Source organism: Pan paniscus, chromosome 7 (assembly GCF_029289425.2).
Source record: "Pan paniscus chromosome 7, NHGRI_mPanPan1-v2.0_pri, whole genome shotgun sequence".
Taxonomy (NCBI): domain Eukaryota; kingdom Metazoa; phylum Chordata; class Mammalia; order Primates; family Hominidae; genus Pan; species Pan paniscus.
The window spans coordinates 105,737,348-105,751,259 of record NC_073256.2 but is presented as its reverse complement, the minus strand read 5'-3'; the positions used below and the strand labels follow the sequence as shown (position 1 = coordinate 105,751,259).

Genomic DNA, 13,912 nt, shown 5'->3' with positions numbered 1-13,912 from the left:
CATTCTCTCTTAAACGGTTCTCAGGTTTTGTGCAATTGATTGCTGATATGAGTGTTGCTTTTCACTTGGTGTGAGTACAGCAATTTCAGAGCATCAGGCTCAATCCTTCTTACTCTGTGTTTGGCTATTTTCACAGTTGCTATTAACAGATGTTCGCAAGTCATGTTTATGGAGCCAGAGTAGTTTGTTATTTTCTTCTCTTTTTCTTCCTTCCCTGTTTACATTCTTTACCTCCCTGTCTGCCTGTAATTCGGATGGTATCTCTATTCTTTAGCCTTAACAAGTATAAAGTTTGACTTCCAGATAACTGAGGTGATGCTATATTTATCTATCCATCTATCTATAGCTCAGAAAAAAGCTTTAACCTCTTGTATATTTACATGCTAAAGAGATTTGCCATATAAAATACAGGATGCCTAGATAAATTTAAATTTGAGATAAATAATGGATAAATCTTTAGTGTATGTTCCAAATATTGCAAAAGATATACTACAAATTATTTGTTGTTTATCTGAAACTCAAATTTAACTGTGAATCCTGTATTTTCATTTGCAAAATCTGGCAACCCTTAAGCACTTTTTGTAGGCCAGACAAACATGTTTTTCAATTAAGCAATATTAACAATGATTGTATAATTTTAAATATTAAACCTATCTCAATGGTCCAATAAGATGATGTGAACAACACTTACTATGATTAGAAACTGCCAAATTTAATGTGACAAAATGCTTCACTAATATATACTTAAATAACTATTTTCATTTTTATAATAATAGAGTATTATATAGTATTATTTCTTTTAATATAACCAATCTCTAATTCATTTTACTGAAATAAAAAACAGACATTTGTTTATAAATATATAAAAAGCCAACATATATCAGCCAATAAACAAACTTATTCTAAAATTCTTGGAAATTGTATTGATTCACTTGAGCAACTGATAACATTGAAGCAAAACTAAATACAACAAGTTTGTAATGAGAACCAGATGCTGAATTTGAAGCAATTGAATGGGTAATGAACCACAAATCATGATATTGTACTCTTTCCAGAAAAGTAGTACTTATCATAGAACATTTTCACATATATTAACAGAAAAAGCTATTTTTACATAGAAGTTCATCTTTAAGCTATATCATTCATACATAAGAACTGTTTATTATGTGTTGTTGCACCTACCCAAAATACACACACACACACACATACAGCACTGACTGGCTGAAAGGCATTCTTTTCCTCAGTCATACACATTATAATGACCCCTAATGCAGAAGCCAGGCAAATATTACACATACACAGACACACCTAGATGCACACACATAGAGGAGCTTTTAATCAAGAAGTTTCATGCATGAATAAAAACTTACCTTACTATTATATCAATCCATGTGTTTCTCTGAATTTAAATCAGGGTAACCTAAAAAGTTGCTGTCATTTACTTAGTACGGTAAAGATATTGAAACTTACCAAGCTAATGGAAAAAGTTTTAGGTTAAATTATATTTATACCTAGCTTGATATTTTAAATTCTGACTTCCTAGGGAGACAGATATTGATTATAAATTTTGAGTTAGCATCGATTTAGATATTCACAGAGTTTGAGAACTTTCAAATACTTTAGAATTTATCTGATTCAAAGTTTTCATTTCATAAATACAACATATAGAGCATAGAACCATTGACAGGCTTGCTTAAAGTCAATCAGCTACTTACTGATGGAGCCAAAGGTAAGAAACAGTCTCCAGACTACTGTCTTAGTGCAATTTCCAATATTCATTAATATCTCTTTACTGAAAGGTCATGCCATTTACTATAAAGGGAAAAGGAGGAGGAATGTATGGTTGTGTATAGAGACCTACTACTCATTAAGGAAAGTCTATAATATCTTTCTTGAGGAAAAGCATTAATCTTATTCTCTATAGAATCCATTCACGACCTAAGAAGCATGAAATAATGTCTTAAATTCTGATTAATGTTAAGGCACAGCTAAGTACATGTATCAATGAAAAATAAAACTTGGGAAACTTTTAAGATAGAATTGAATAATCTTATGCCATTATGTTATAGTAACAGAGGATCAAGTAATATCACTTTGTAATACTCTGAAAATATAGATTTCATTTGCATACTATATTCAATTCCAGTATAGAATTTAAGTAAGAGCTCATAAATATTTAAATAATTGTCATGTAATAATGGAGTTTTTTAAAATTAAAAACTTGGGAACATTATAGAGAGGATTCAAATCTGGATAGAAACATGAGCTATCTAATCTTTGCAAAGTCCTCAGAAACCTTGAGATGCAATATTTGATGGGAACTGTATGTATGCATTCCTTTGTTTAAACCAATTGTAGGTTCATAAACCAATTACAGAAACATTTTTCTGCTCCTTGTGAGTATCCCAAATCATGAGTCTTCATGTTTTTAATTTCACTGTAAAATGGAGAGAGTTGAATGGCTCTGCTGATAGTGTATTAGAGGTGGTAGTATTCTTCAGAATATGTGCTGAGAATGAAGGTTTTACACAGTGTGTGGACTGAAGCTCTAAAAATAACTGAATATATATGTATGTATGTGTGTATAAAGCCTTATTAAAAATGATTTTAGCTATGAAAAACTATACAATTTCAATATGGAAAAATTGATTTAAAAAATCTGAAAGATCACATGCACTTGCAAGCTCCCCTGAATATTTTGCCTTATAAAGTAGTCGGATTCCCATTTCTGGTGGTCTTCAAGAAGTAGCTGAATGACTTTGCTTTAAGAATAATTAACAATATAAATTGAATGTTTGTGTGACCCCAAAATTCATATGTTGAAGCCTGAATCCCCAGTATGATGGTATTTGGAGGTGGGGCTGCTGTGAAGTAAGTAGGTAATGAAGGTAGAGCCTTCATAATGGGATTAGTGCCCTTCTAAGAAGAGACTCTGGAGAGATGATCTATCTCTCTGCTCTGCCTGTGAAGCTACAAGAAGAAGGCCACTGTCTACATGCCAGGAAGAAGGCGCTGACCAGACACTGGATCTGCCAGTCCTTATGTTGGGCTTCCCAGCCTCCAAACTGTGAAATAAATGTTGATTGTTTTAGCTACACACAGTCTATGGTGTTTTTGTTATAGCATCCCAATCTGACTAAGCATGATTTGTTTTTCATTGGCTGAGAGCATGCAATGGGGCATCTGGTCCCTCCTTGTCCCACAGCTATTTTTTTCTATAATGTTTGAATTAACAGTTGAGCTCTCACAGTCATATTAAGTTTGATGTCAATCCAATTTAAATGAAAACGGAAAATGGGGCAAAATTTCATGTAAACAATATCTAGCTAACTTCATTATCTTATTTTGTTTTTAAATAAAGCAAGCATTTAAGCAAAATTCTTTAAAAGCAGAAAGCCAAAGAAGTCTTTAAAATAATTATACTAAGAATTTTTAAAGTAAAAATAATGGAAATGCTAAATGCAGGTGTAGCTTTGATATGAATAAATTAAAATGCCAAAAGCATTTGAATGTGTATATATTCCAATTACAGAATTACTGTATAGTAATAAAGTTGCATCTGTGGACAATTTATAGTATATTTGGTTATCCTATGGAAACTATAAGACTCTAAGTCAAGCCCTAAGATATTTGTCTTATTCCTAAGGTGGGCTAAGGTGACAGTGATCATTTTACTTTGAAATATAAGAAGATATCTGATGTTAACAAAAATCTTGGGTATAAATACTTCACACAAAATTTTTCTAATTCATTTTAAGACTTATTTTTTCACTTTTACCTAGATAAATGAATTTTAGTCTTATAAAGAAGAGTCACATATTTTACCAAAACAATTAAATAGGTATTGGCTGTAGTGTCAAATTATGATTTACTGACACTGAGTTATGTTTTTATATTAAAATCACACTGCTTCACGTTTGATTAAAACGTGAAATACTTTGAAATAAAGTATTTATTTATATGTGAAATAAAGTAAAATACTTTGTCTTAGGTAATTTCAAATGACGGTAGCATTTTTTTCAAATAAATTATTTTCACATTAACCCTAGGTTTTGAGACATGACTACTTTAAAATTTATAATGAACAAGTCACTTATTTTTTTGACCCATTGAATGACATAAAAGCACAACTACTCCAATATAACCGGAAACAGATATCTTAATGATATTAATAAAACCATGGTAACACTTGACATATATGATAGGGAAATTGACTCTCTTGGGGTGCTTTTTCTTCCTTTTTTTTTTTTTTTTTCTTTTTTGAGGTGGAGTCTTGCTCTGTCACCCAGGCTGGAGTGCAGTGATGTGATCTCAACTCATTGCAAGCTCCACCTCCCGGGTTGATGCCATTCTTCTGCCTCAGCCTCCTGAGTAGCTGGGACTACAGGCACCCACCACCACGCCTGGCTAATTTTTTGTATTTTTAGTAGAGACTGGGTTTCACCATGTTAGCCAGGATGGTCTTAATCTCCTGACCTCGTGATCTGCCCACCTTGGCCTCCCAAAGTGCTGGGATTAGAGGAGTGAGCCACCGCACCCAGCCCCTAGGGTGCTTTTATAAATGTACATAGATAGTTTTTCCTTATTAGACTATCAGACCATTAGAACACCTCACCTCACCTGATATAGTGAGTCAGGTAGTGAAAGATGTAGAAGACTACTAACTTTATTACCATAATAAGTTTCTTAGTAACAACAAACAAAATAAGAATGATTCTGTCTATTTCAGCTTTGACAGAATTAAAGATGTGTGGTTAAAAGTTTTCAAGATGAGAAAACACACAACAAAAGCACGAAATATACTAAAATTATGGTTAGATGACTAAATACATTTTGGTGGAGATACCTATGTAACTGTGAGTGCATTCAGATTAAGAAAATAAAGATTGCTGGCCGGGCGCAGTGGCTCACGCCTGTAATCCCAGCACTTTGGGAGGCCGAGGCAGGTGGATCGCAGGGTCAGGAGATCGAGACCATCCTGGCTAACACGGAGAAACCCCGTCTCTACTAAAAAAATACAAAAAATTAGCCGGGCGTGGTGGCAGGCACCTGTAGTCCCAGCTATTGGGAGGCTGAGGCAGGAGAATGGTGTGAACTCGGGAGGCGGAGCTTGCAGTGAGCCGAGATTGTGCTACTGCACTCCAGCCTGGGCGACAGAGCGAGACTCCGTCTCAAAAAAAAAAAAAAGAAAAGAAAGATTGCTAAACAAATGCCCCCCCAAAAAAGGTCTGGCATATTTTCTCATCTTTCTGTTACTATCCTTCCTCTAATGATAACTATACTGATATGGGTTAATTCATTTTTATTTTTGTTCTAAAATGTGGAAAAAGAACATTGTACTTGGATGTTTATTTTCTCATTACTATTGAAAATTAGCTTATAAAAGGTTCTCTGAACTGTATAAGTTTAGATTCCAATTCAATGCCTCTAATTTAATATAAAATATTCAATTTTATATCATATATTTTCATAGCGATATTATTTTAATGGATGCCAATCTAATTTCCATTTCATTTTCCATTTCCTTTTCTTTGCTCCTGAACTAATGAAAAGTGTATTTAATACACTATGTAATAATACAAAAGGGACTAATTATATTTTGATAACAGACTGTCATTTTATAGCTCCTTTTCTTTATCATTTCTGTTAATACCAGTTAAAAACACAGCACTTGTTAATCCCCAGTAGAAATTACTAGAAATGGTCTCAGAGAGTCTTCACTTTAAAGGTTAACCAGAATCTCATTCAGTCTTTGCTGCCTGCCTGCTGAAAGTAAAGTATGCAATAGCCACATGCTATAATCTTTTATGCTTTTTAGTACTTAGAATTTTACAGAAAGCTTCCATGTGTAATATCTCATTTAATCCTCACAACTACCCAAAGAATATGAAATACCACTGTATAGATGAAAAAAATGAAACATAAAAACTTAGATAATGATTTTTCTAAAGGTACACAAGTACCTAAAGGGATTCTCAATCATCTTCTCCATTTGCCTAGCCACTTACATAATGAAATGTCCTTCCCCATCATATTTCATCATTCTCATCATATGTGCTGTATATCTCAATATACCAAACCATGGCATGTCTGATAATCCACAGCATATTATCTAATGTTAGTCCACCACAATTATTTACATGGCATTGGTAAAAAAAAAAAGGTGATGAAAATATTTCTTACACTGGGTTGTTTGTTTATGGTATTTTCTTGCATGCCTAAAGTAGTTTACGACGAATCTTTTTCTTTTACAAAGGCAATAAGTTGTAAATCAGAATACATGTGCATTTTTTAACCTTTGCCAACTAGTCACATCTTATTTAACATTGCTAAGCCTCAATTCCCTCTTCTGAATAATGAAGAGGAAGAAAAGAACTTTAAAAATGTCCTTCTAATTTATAAATGCCATGTCTATGCTGAAAATTATACATAAGAATAGTTAAGTTTGGGGGGGATTCAATGAACTGATTTGAAGAATAATTGGAGACAAAAAAGAACATATGCATATACAACATATTGGAGGCTACTCCAGTGATTAGCCATGAAATGACAAGAGTATACATTTGTAAGGGACAGTTATTAACTGCAAGTGCAGGTGAAGGAATGAATAAGAGTGATTTTGGACAAGGGTCATGATAGCTACTGGTGATTGATTCTGATTCAACACAGAACATAAATTAATATTAGAGTCAAAGGTGTGTTCCATGTTAAGTGGAATAGTGGGTCTAGATTGAAATGAGGAAAGTAAAGAATATACCATCTAAAGAAAAAGGTGGTGAACATGGTTGGGGATATGCTAAGTTTTAGGTGAAAGTAGTAATATGAATTCTAGACCATGGGACTAAATTTAAGGCTAGGGATACAGACCTAAAAATTATCAGAATAGAAGTAACAGGTATAGACTTAAGAGGGAAGAATCTCTCTAGAGTGAGAGAAGAGCAAAGTTAGACTTCAAGCTTCTGCAACTCCAAGTTATTTGTTTTAACAGACCATGGTCACTGGGAAGCAGATAACTGCATTGCTGGAGCAATGGTCTTGTATGGTTATGGGCACAACTATGGGTACTGAAAAGACCCACCTCTAGCCTAATAGTATACCTGATCTGGTGGGTTCTCATAATTCCCAGTCATCTTGGAGCTCCAAACTTCAGGTACTCTATGACAAAAAAAAAGAAGGCACTGGGAGCCATTTCTTCACTCACTTTTACCAAAAGCATGTCTCTGTATTCTGTATTGATAGCTTCTTGTTTATTTCAAAAGGAATTCCAAATGAAAACAACTTTAAAGTTCAAAACTTCATCAATCTTAGAACCTAACCAAACTGAATTGGTTTATTGTAACTCACTTCATGTTTATCTTTTTAAATCTTCACTTGCTTTGTATTTTATAGTGGTTAATCAATGTCCTTGGAGGAATGAAGGAACTAAAAAGAAGACCACATATTTGAGAAACACTCATAGTTATGGAGGGGTAAAGAGCATAAATCAATGAAAGAAATGGAGAAAAAATCATACTATCTTCATAGGCAGTGATAATAGCTAGAAATTTTTCTTATCAAGTAGGAGAGTTGTTTTGCACAGAATGCATGTTCAAAAAAAAAACACCATACTGCTGAAAGTTAGAAGCTATATCAATAAATTCAGGTCATGCAGTTATATTTTTGAGGGAAAAGCCAACATTTCAGTACCACAAGCATAACTCTGATTGGAACTGGTTAGCTCTCTTTACTTAGAGCATGACACTAATAACATTAAGGAGGTGGATACAGTGCAACTAAGCTGTCCTGTGTGCAAACTCTAGAACAGTGCTTCTCAATTTTACCATGCCTATGGAGCACTGGGGTATCTTGACACAGCCAGAGATTCCGCATTTCTGATAAGCTCCTTGGTCTTAAAGTTTCCAGAGAGAACACAGCTTAAATAATAAGCCTCTAGCTGATTGTTCCACATATGCATGACCCTGGTAATAACAGATGTGTGAGAGAATGCCAGTAGCTGGCACTAATTCAATATTCTCTGAATTTAAAAATAAAAAAACACTGCAGGTTCAACTGATGCAAGTAGGAAAGAAAGCATATTAGTTGATATGATGGAAGAATGAGCAAGTTTATGTAACTTCTCAAGCTACAGAATTCATTTCAAAGGCTCTATTTTACTAAGAAATCTGGTTCAATAAAGGCTATAGTACATAATTTATCTCCAGTGTTATTTTAGGTAGTTATTTACACATCCCAGAATGTGACTCAACTGCTCATTTTTAAGTATATGTCATTTGCCTCTTGTTAGGTTTACATATAATTTACTTCCTCAGACCTCTTGTCTCCCATGTAATATTTCATTGAATTGCTATTAACCTTTATCAGTGGCAATTACTACTTCTCTTTGGCTTTCTTATTTATTTTCATCTTTTTTTTTGGTTCTCTTTTCTCTAGTCACATGTAATTCTGAGATTGTTCATTAGTTATGTGAAATTGTGAGAAGAGGGAAAGTAGTTGACAGAAAGCATACACAGCAAGTGCCAAGAGTTGTGAGGAAAGATTTCATTCATATCCTAAAGGGAAGGATGATATTCCATGTTTTATCTTACTATGCATAGGAAAACAACGCCCTCTCTAGGAAGACCACCAAGAAGCTCACACTACTAATAGATGAGAATAGAAATTTCTTTGTAATTCTAGGCCCTTAAAAGATAAGTATATATAACAGATTAGAGATAGAATAACAAACCTACCTGACCAAGAAAGCGATTACATTTCTGCAGGTACCCATCTGAGTCAATATGTGAAACTTTGCATCAGGCTTATTAGACAAGCACAGATAGAAGGTCTATAAAGGCAGTAGATATTACATGCTTAATGGAACATATGAGGTAAAATATATGAGAACTAGAAGGTGACTGTCTGCATGGAATTAGCAAACAAACAGTAAAGGTAGTGAAAATCCAACTATTCCTCCTAAGAATTCCTTTGGGAGAATGTCTACAGCCTCAAATATGGTACCTAAGACTCTTGCTGATCTGATCCCTGCACACTTACTCATGCGACCTCTGACTCTGACCTTGCTTTACACACCCTAGCCTCTAGTCCTGACCAACTATTTGTAGTTCCACAAATGCCGCTTTGTGTATTTATTCCTCCACTGCACACAGGTCAGAAATATTCTTCCTTTTCCTATCTGCCCAGTACATTTCTTATTATTAGAGATTCCACTTGAGAAGCATGTATTTTGTGATCCTTTCTCCAAAAAAAAAAAAAAAAAAAAAAAAATTCACGGAAAGTCAACTACTTCTTCCACCCTGTTCCATAGCATCTTGCTTTTGTAATTACCTGGGTCTTATGACATTGCAATAATTATTATATGTCTGTCCTTCTCACTGTACTATGAATCCTTCTGAGTCCCATCTCAGAAATGAAACAGTATTATCTGTTAGTATTCCTAGAACCTTGAATATTCACAGTATTTCCATAACCTTGAACACTCATTCATTCACTTATTGCTCATCAAACACTCACAAATAAGTTTAATAACTGTTTACAAATAATTAAAATTCTTATGGTAACCAATCACTAATTTGGTATTATCTTTCGAATTTAGGATTTTCTACTTTCAATAGTTTTCTTCTCTTAGGATTGCTCTTTGAAAGCGTAGATTTCCTAGGACATCTCACTAGTCCAGGCCTTATAGTTTCATAGCTGGATTAAAACCTTATTTATTTATTTATTTTGAGATGAAGTTTCATTCTTGTCACCCAGGCTAGAGTGCAGTGGCGCAATCTCGGCTCACTGCAACCTGTGCCTCCTGAGTTCAAGTGATTCTCCTGCCTCAGCCTCCTGAGTAGCTGGGATTACAGGCACCCGCCACCACGTCCAACTAATGTTTGTATTTTTAGTAGAGATGCGATTTCATCATCTTGGTCAGGCTAGTCTCAAACTCCTGACCTCAGGTGATCCCCCCACCTCAGCCTCCCAAAGTGATGGAATTATAGGCGCGAGCCACCATGGTTGGCCTAAAACCTTATTTTAATTGTTACCTCTTTGCATAGAGTCCCTTCCCATGGTCAATCCCATGCATAATTTTGAAGGTAATATTCCCTGGATACCTATTCATATTTAGAATGGTTTAGCCATCCTTGTTTACCAATTTGAGCAAATGTTAACTCAATATTTCATTACAAGTCCCTCTCCATACCTGTCCTCCACAAATACACTATTTTTCTTTTCTGAGCACACGCTTTAAAAAAAGAAAGAAAACCAAGTTGCTTATGGTGAAAAATCCCTCCTTACTGATAGTTTTGCAGTGCTCAACTTGCACTCCATGTCCTTGATAAAGTCTTCTAATATTTGGCTCAGTTAGCAAGGACATCACCATTTAGCACTGTTTTCTCATGAACGTCTTTGGTAAATTATTTTTACCTCCTCCTCTTCAATAATATCTCAAAGACTAGGAACTGAGTTTAAACATTTTTTTGTATCATTGTCCCTCTCTAATTTTGCACTTTACTAGATATAATGCACACATAAAAATCATTCTTGATTTATTGACAAATACTTCACTACATTTCGTTACCTTATATTGGCACAGAACACCATATAAATTCTATATAATGACATTACTTTCATGTTGCCTTCTAGCTGTTTCTTTTATAAAAAGTCATCTCAACCTATGGATTATAAAATTGCTAAGAGCAGGAATGAATTTCCATTTGGAAAGTCACTGGAGTATAGCAGGAAAATCACTGAACTGGGAGTCAGGAAACAAAAGTCTGAACTCTGCCACTTGTACGGTTTGCTGGAACGTTATATTTTATTGCTATCATTTACTTCATCTGTAAAATAAAAACAAAATCCTCAGAGATGGTGTGAGAATTAAATGAGATACTATGTCTGGAAACATTCTGAATATTCTAATATACTATACAATATAAGACATTGCTTTTTATTACATCTTCAAAATTATTTTGTGGGCAGCACATGCTGGGCACAAGGCAGACTGTCAGGAAGGTCTCCCTGAGACCTTCTTGGGTCTTGGGTCAAGTTGGGTGGGCATTTCTTACATTTTTACAGCAACAGCTGCAAAGTCCCATTCCTCAGCCTTTTTTTTCTTTTATTGGATTAAAGTTATTGCAGTCTAATACAATTTTTGGCAAACCATTCTCAGAATTTTCCATCTGCTTACCACATAGGACCTCTTGTAGTCCCGCTTCTTGCCTTTCCAACTCACCCATGAAATTTGCCTTGTCAATTCTCTCTTCCACCTCACCGAGGTAGCTGTCATACCTGGAACACTCTTTATTCTTAACCTCGCCTGCTTTTCTTTCCCGTGGGCTCCTCTTCCCCTCTGCTGGCTGCCAAGGAGAAGCACATTTACTGGCATTGGCCCCCAAACAGATGCTTGCCTCGCTCCCTTCCCCCTTCCTCTTTCAGCCAAACCATCACTTGCCAAGGGCTGGTGGTTGCTGCCCCCCCTGTCCACTGCCTCGCACTGCTGCAGCTCCAGTCCTTTCTGGCAGCCTCCTCTGAAGTTCCCTGCCCGCGTTCGCCCGTGCTTCTTGCCAGCCGCCTCCCCCTCTTGCCTGCAGCTCTCCTAGCTCCCGCCAGCCTCTCCCCCGCTCGGTCTGCGCGCAGCCTCTTCCTCCCGCCCTTGCCAGCTGCTTTACTCGCCTTTCCTCAGGCTGCTTCTTCTCCTTCTTTCCCCAACCCTTCCCCTGGCTCCCGCAGCCGGTTTCTTTCCAGCGCCCCCATCCCTCTCATCGGATGTTTTGTTAACACCCAGGACCATCTCTCCCGGGTCCCACTGTGCGCGTGTGTCCACCGTTCACTTGGAAAGTGAGCGTTTTCATCCCGCTTCTGTATTTGTCTAGTCCCCCACCAAAACCCTGTGCCTACTCCTCAAGCCTGGAAGGCGGAATGTAGCTATGGTAGAGGGGATTCAGGAAGACACCAGGCCACAGGCTCGGGACCCCAACAAAGTTTTGGACGTTCGGGATTTGCTATCTCAGTCTTCCCAAACTTGGTCAGCCCCGGCCACCGACCCGAGCCACCCAGCGGCGCTCAGTGACCAGGCGCTCCTCTGATTCCCAGCGCCCCTGTTCTTCCAGGGCCGCTTCCTCAGGAATGCCGACCGCTCTCCAGGACCAGGGTTGGGCCGCTCCCCAGGCCCCACTAGGGTCCGCAGCCTGAGCCCCACCCAGCTCATGGCTGGGGAGGGGCGCACTCGTTTTTAGATGCGAGGCGGCGGGGTGGGCGAGAAGAAAGAATGGAGCCGCCCAAGTTCCTGGGTGCCTGCCTCGGGGATGCGGGATGGGAGATACTGTCGAAGAGCTGTGCTCAAACCGGGGCCCTTGTCGCGGGCTGGATACCTCCGGTGCGCCCTACCGTAGTGGGGAATCCTTTATGAGCCGTCTCCTTTAAGAAGCGCGCGTGCGTGTGTGTCGGGCTGTGTGTATGCGCGCGTGTGTGTGTGTCGCGGTGTGTCTCTGTGTGTGTGTGTGTGTGTGTGTGTGTGTGCGCGCGCGCGCGCGCGCCAAGGGCCCGGAGAGCCAGGCAGACCCCGGGAAGGAGGAGTTATGTAGATTACGGATGAACATTCTGGAGGGGAGCGAGGAGAGGAGGGCAGGAGAAGCAGAGGCGAGAGAGTGAGGAGCGGCGGAGGCCCTTCCCGCAGGAGCTGGGGGCGGCGGCGGCGGCGGAGGAGGAGGAGGAGTAGGCAGTGGAGGAGGAGGACGCACGGGCTGGAGGCGGCGGCGGCGGCGGCGGCTGCTGCTGCTGCGGCTGCTACTAGACGCTTTGAGCCGGAACCGCCGGTGAACTTGGGCGCCACGTTCCCGGTGACTGACCCCGGAGGATGGTGAACAGGAACTACTGCTGACCCCTGTCTTCGCCGCTGCCTCTCGGGGGCTGCCGAGCGCGGGGCCCCTGTCTCCTCCCCTTGCCCGGCTGTGGGTGAACCTGCAGGCTCCTTACCCACCCGGAGGACTTTTTTTTGAAAGGAAACGAGGGAGGGAGGGAGAGGGAGAGAGGGAGAAAACGAAGGGGAGCTCGTCCATCCATTGAAGCACAGTTCACTATGATCTTACTCACATTCAGCACTGGAAGACGGTTGGATTTCGTGCATCATTCGGGGGTGTTTTTCTTGCAAACCTTGCTTTGGATTTTATGTGCTACAGTCTGCGGAACGGAGCAGTATTTCAATGTGGAGGTAAGAGTGCGAGGGCTTTCTTCCTCCCCCCGCTGCCTGGGCTGCTCCCTGAAACATTTCCTTCACTCCTGGGATCCTTGTAGCTCAGAGCAGCCTGGGTCCCAGCACATTGTTTCCCTTCCAGCTGTGGAGACCCTGGTTCAGTTTAAGGGTGTCTTAGGTGACGGATGCGTGTGAGACCCAGAATCCGTTATCCCCGGCAGCACAAAGCACGATGCTGCGCGCTCAAAGACACAATTGTAGCCGGTCCATGCTTTTCACCCAGGGAAGAGAAGTCCTACGTATAGCAACCGTGTAGCTAAATAAGGCAGCTTGAGTTTATGATGGATAAACAGCTCGGGGAAGACAGAATTAATTCCCTGGCATCATGTGCTGCCTAGGTATTGTTCCTGAAATCTTTCTCCCAGTGTTTGGTGCCTAACAAAGGAGGTTAAAAATCAAAGAATCTAGAGGAGAGCGTGGGAACACTAGATGTGTTTAATAACATTACTTTGTGATAAAACACTTGAGAGTCTTTTTTTTTTTTCATTTAGACATAACTTAATACACTGTAACTAGATCTGGCTACACAGAGGACATGAAATCCATCTCTTTTTAAGTGTCTTCTTTCCCCCTCCCCCGCCAATTGAAAATAAACGTGGCCCAATGTAATAGTTTTGAGGTGTGTTTTTAATTTGATTTCACACTCTCGTGGCAAAACGGGGAGGTTTTAGACTG

The 13,912-nt window shown here is 38.9% G+C and overlaps 1 protein-coding gene and 1 long non-coding RNA gene across 4 annotated transcripts in view; one reads left to right on the top strand and one right to left on the bottom strand.

The window, feature by feature from the left end:
* The window catches only part of LOC117981445 (uncharacterized), a 551,201-nt gene extending 537,749 nt beyond the window's left edge, over positions 1-13,452 (bottom strand). Inside the window, exons 1-2 of one of the 3 annotated variants that reach the window (XR_010112985.1) lie at positions 13,078-13,452; positions 11,219-11,342 (exon numbers count right to left, since the gene is read on the bottom strand). This is a non-coding gene — a long non-coding RNA (uncharacterized LOC117981445). Of the gene's footprint in view, positions 1-11,218; positions 11,343-12,372; positions 12,529-13,077 lie in introns of those variants that run through there. The other 2 variants (XR_004672979.3, XR_010112986.1) reach the window with 2 other exon arrangements.
* The window catches only part of MMP16 (matrix metallopeptidase 16), a 290,162-nt gene continuing 288,717 nt past the window's right edge, over positions 12,468-13,912 (top strand). The window contains exon 1 of the mRNA XM_003821149.7: positions 12,468-13,195. Coding sequence (XP_003821197.3) covers positions 13,064-13,195 — 132 coding nt within the window. The 5' untranslated portion in view covers positions 12,468-13,063. The remainder of the gene's footprint in view (positions 13,196-13,912) is intronic.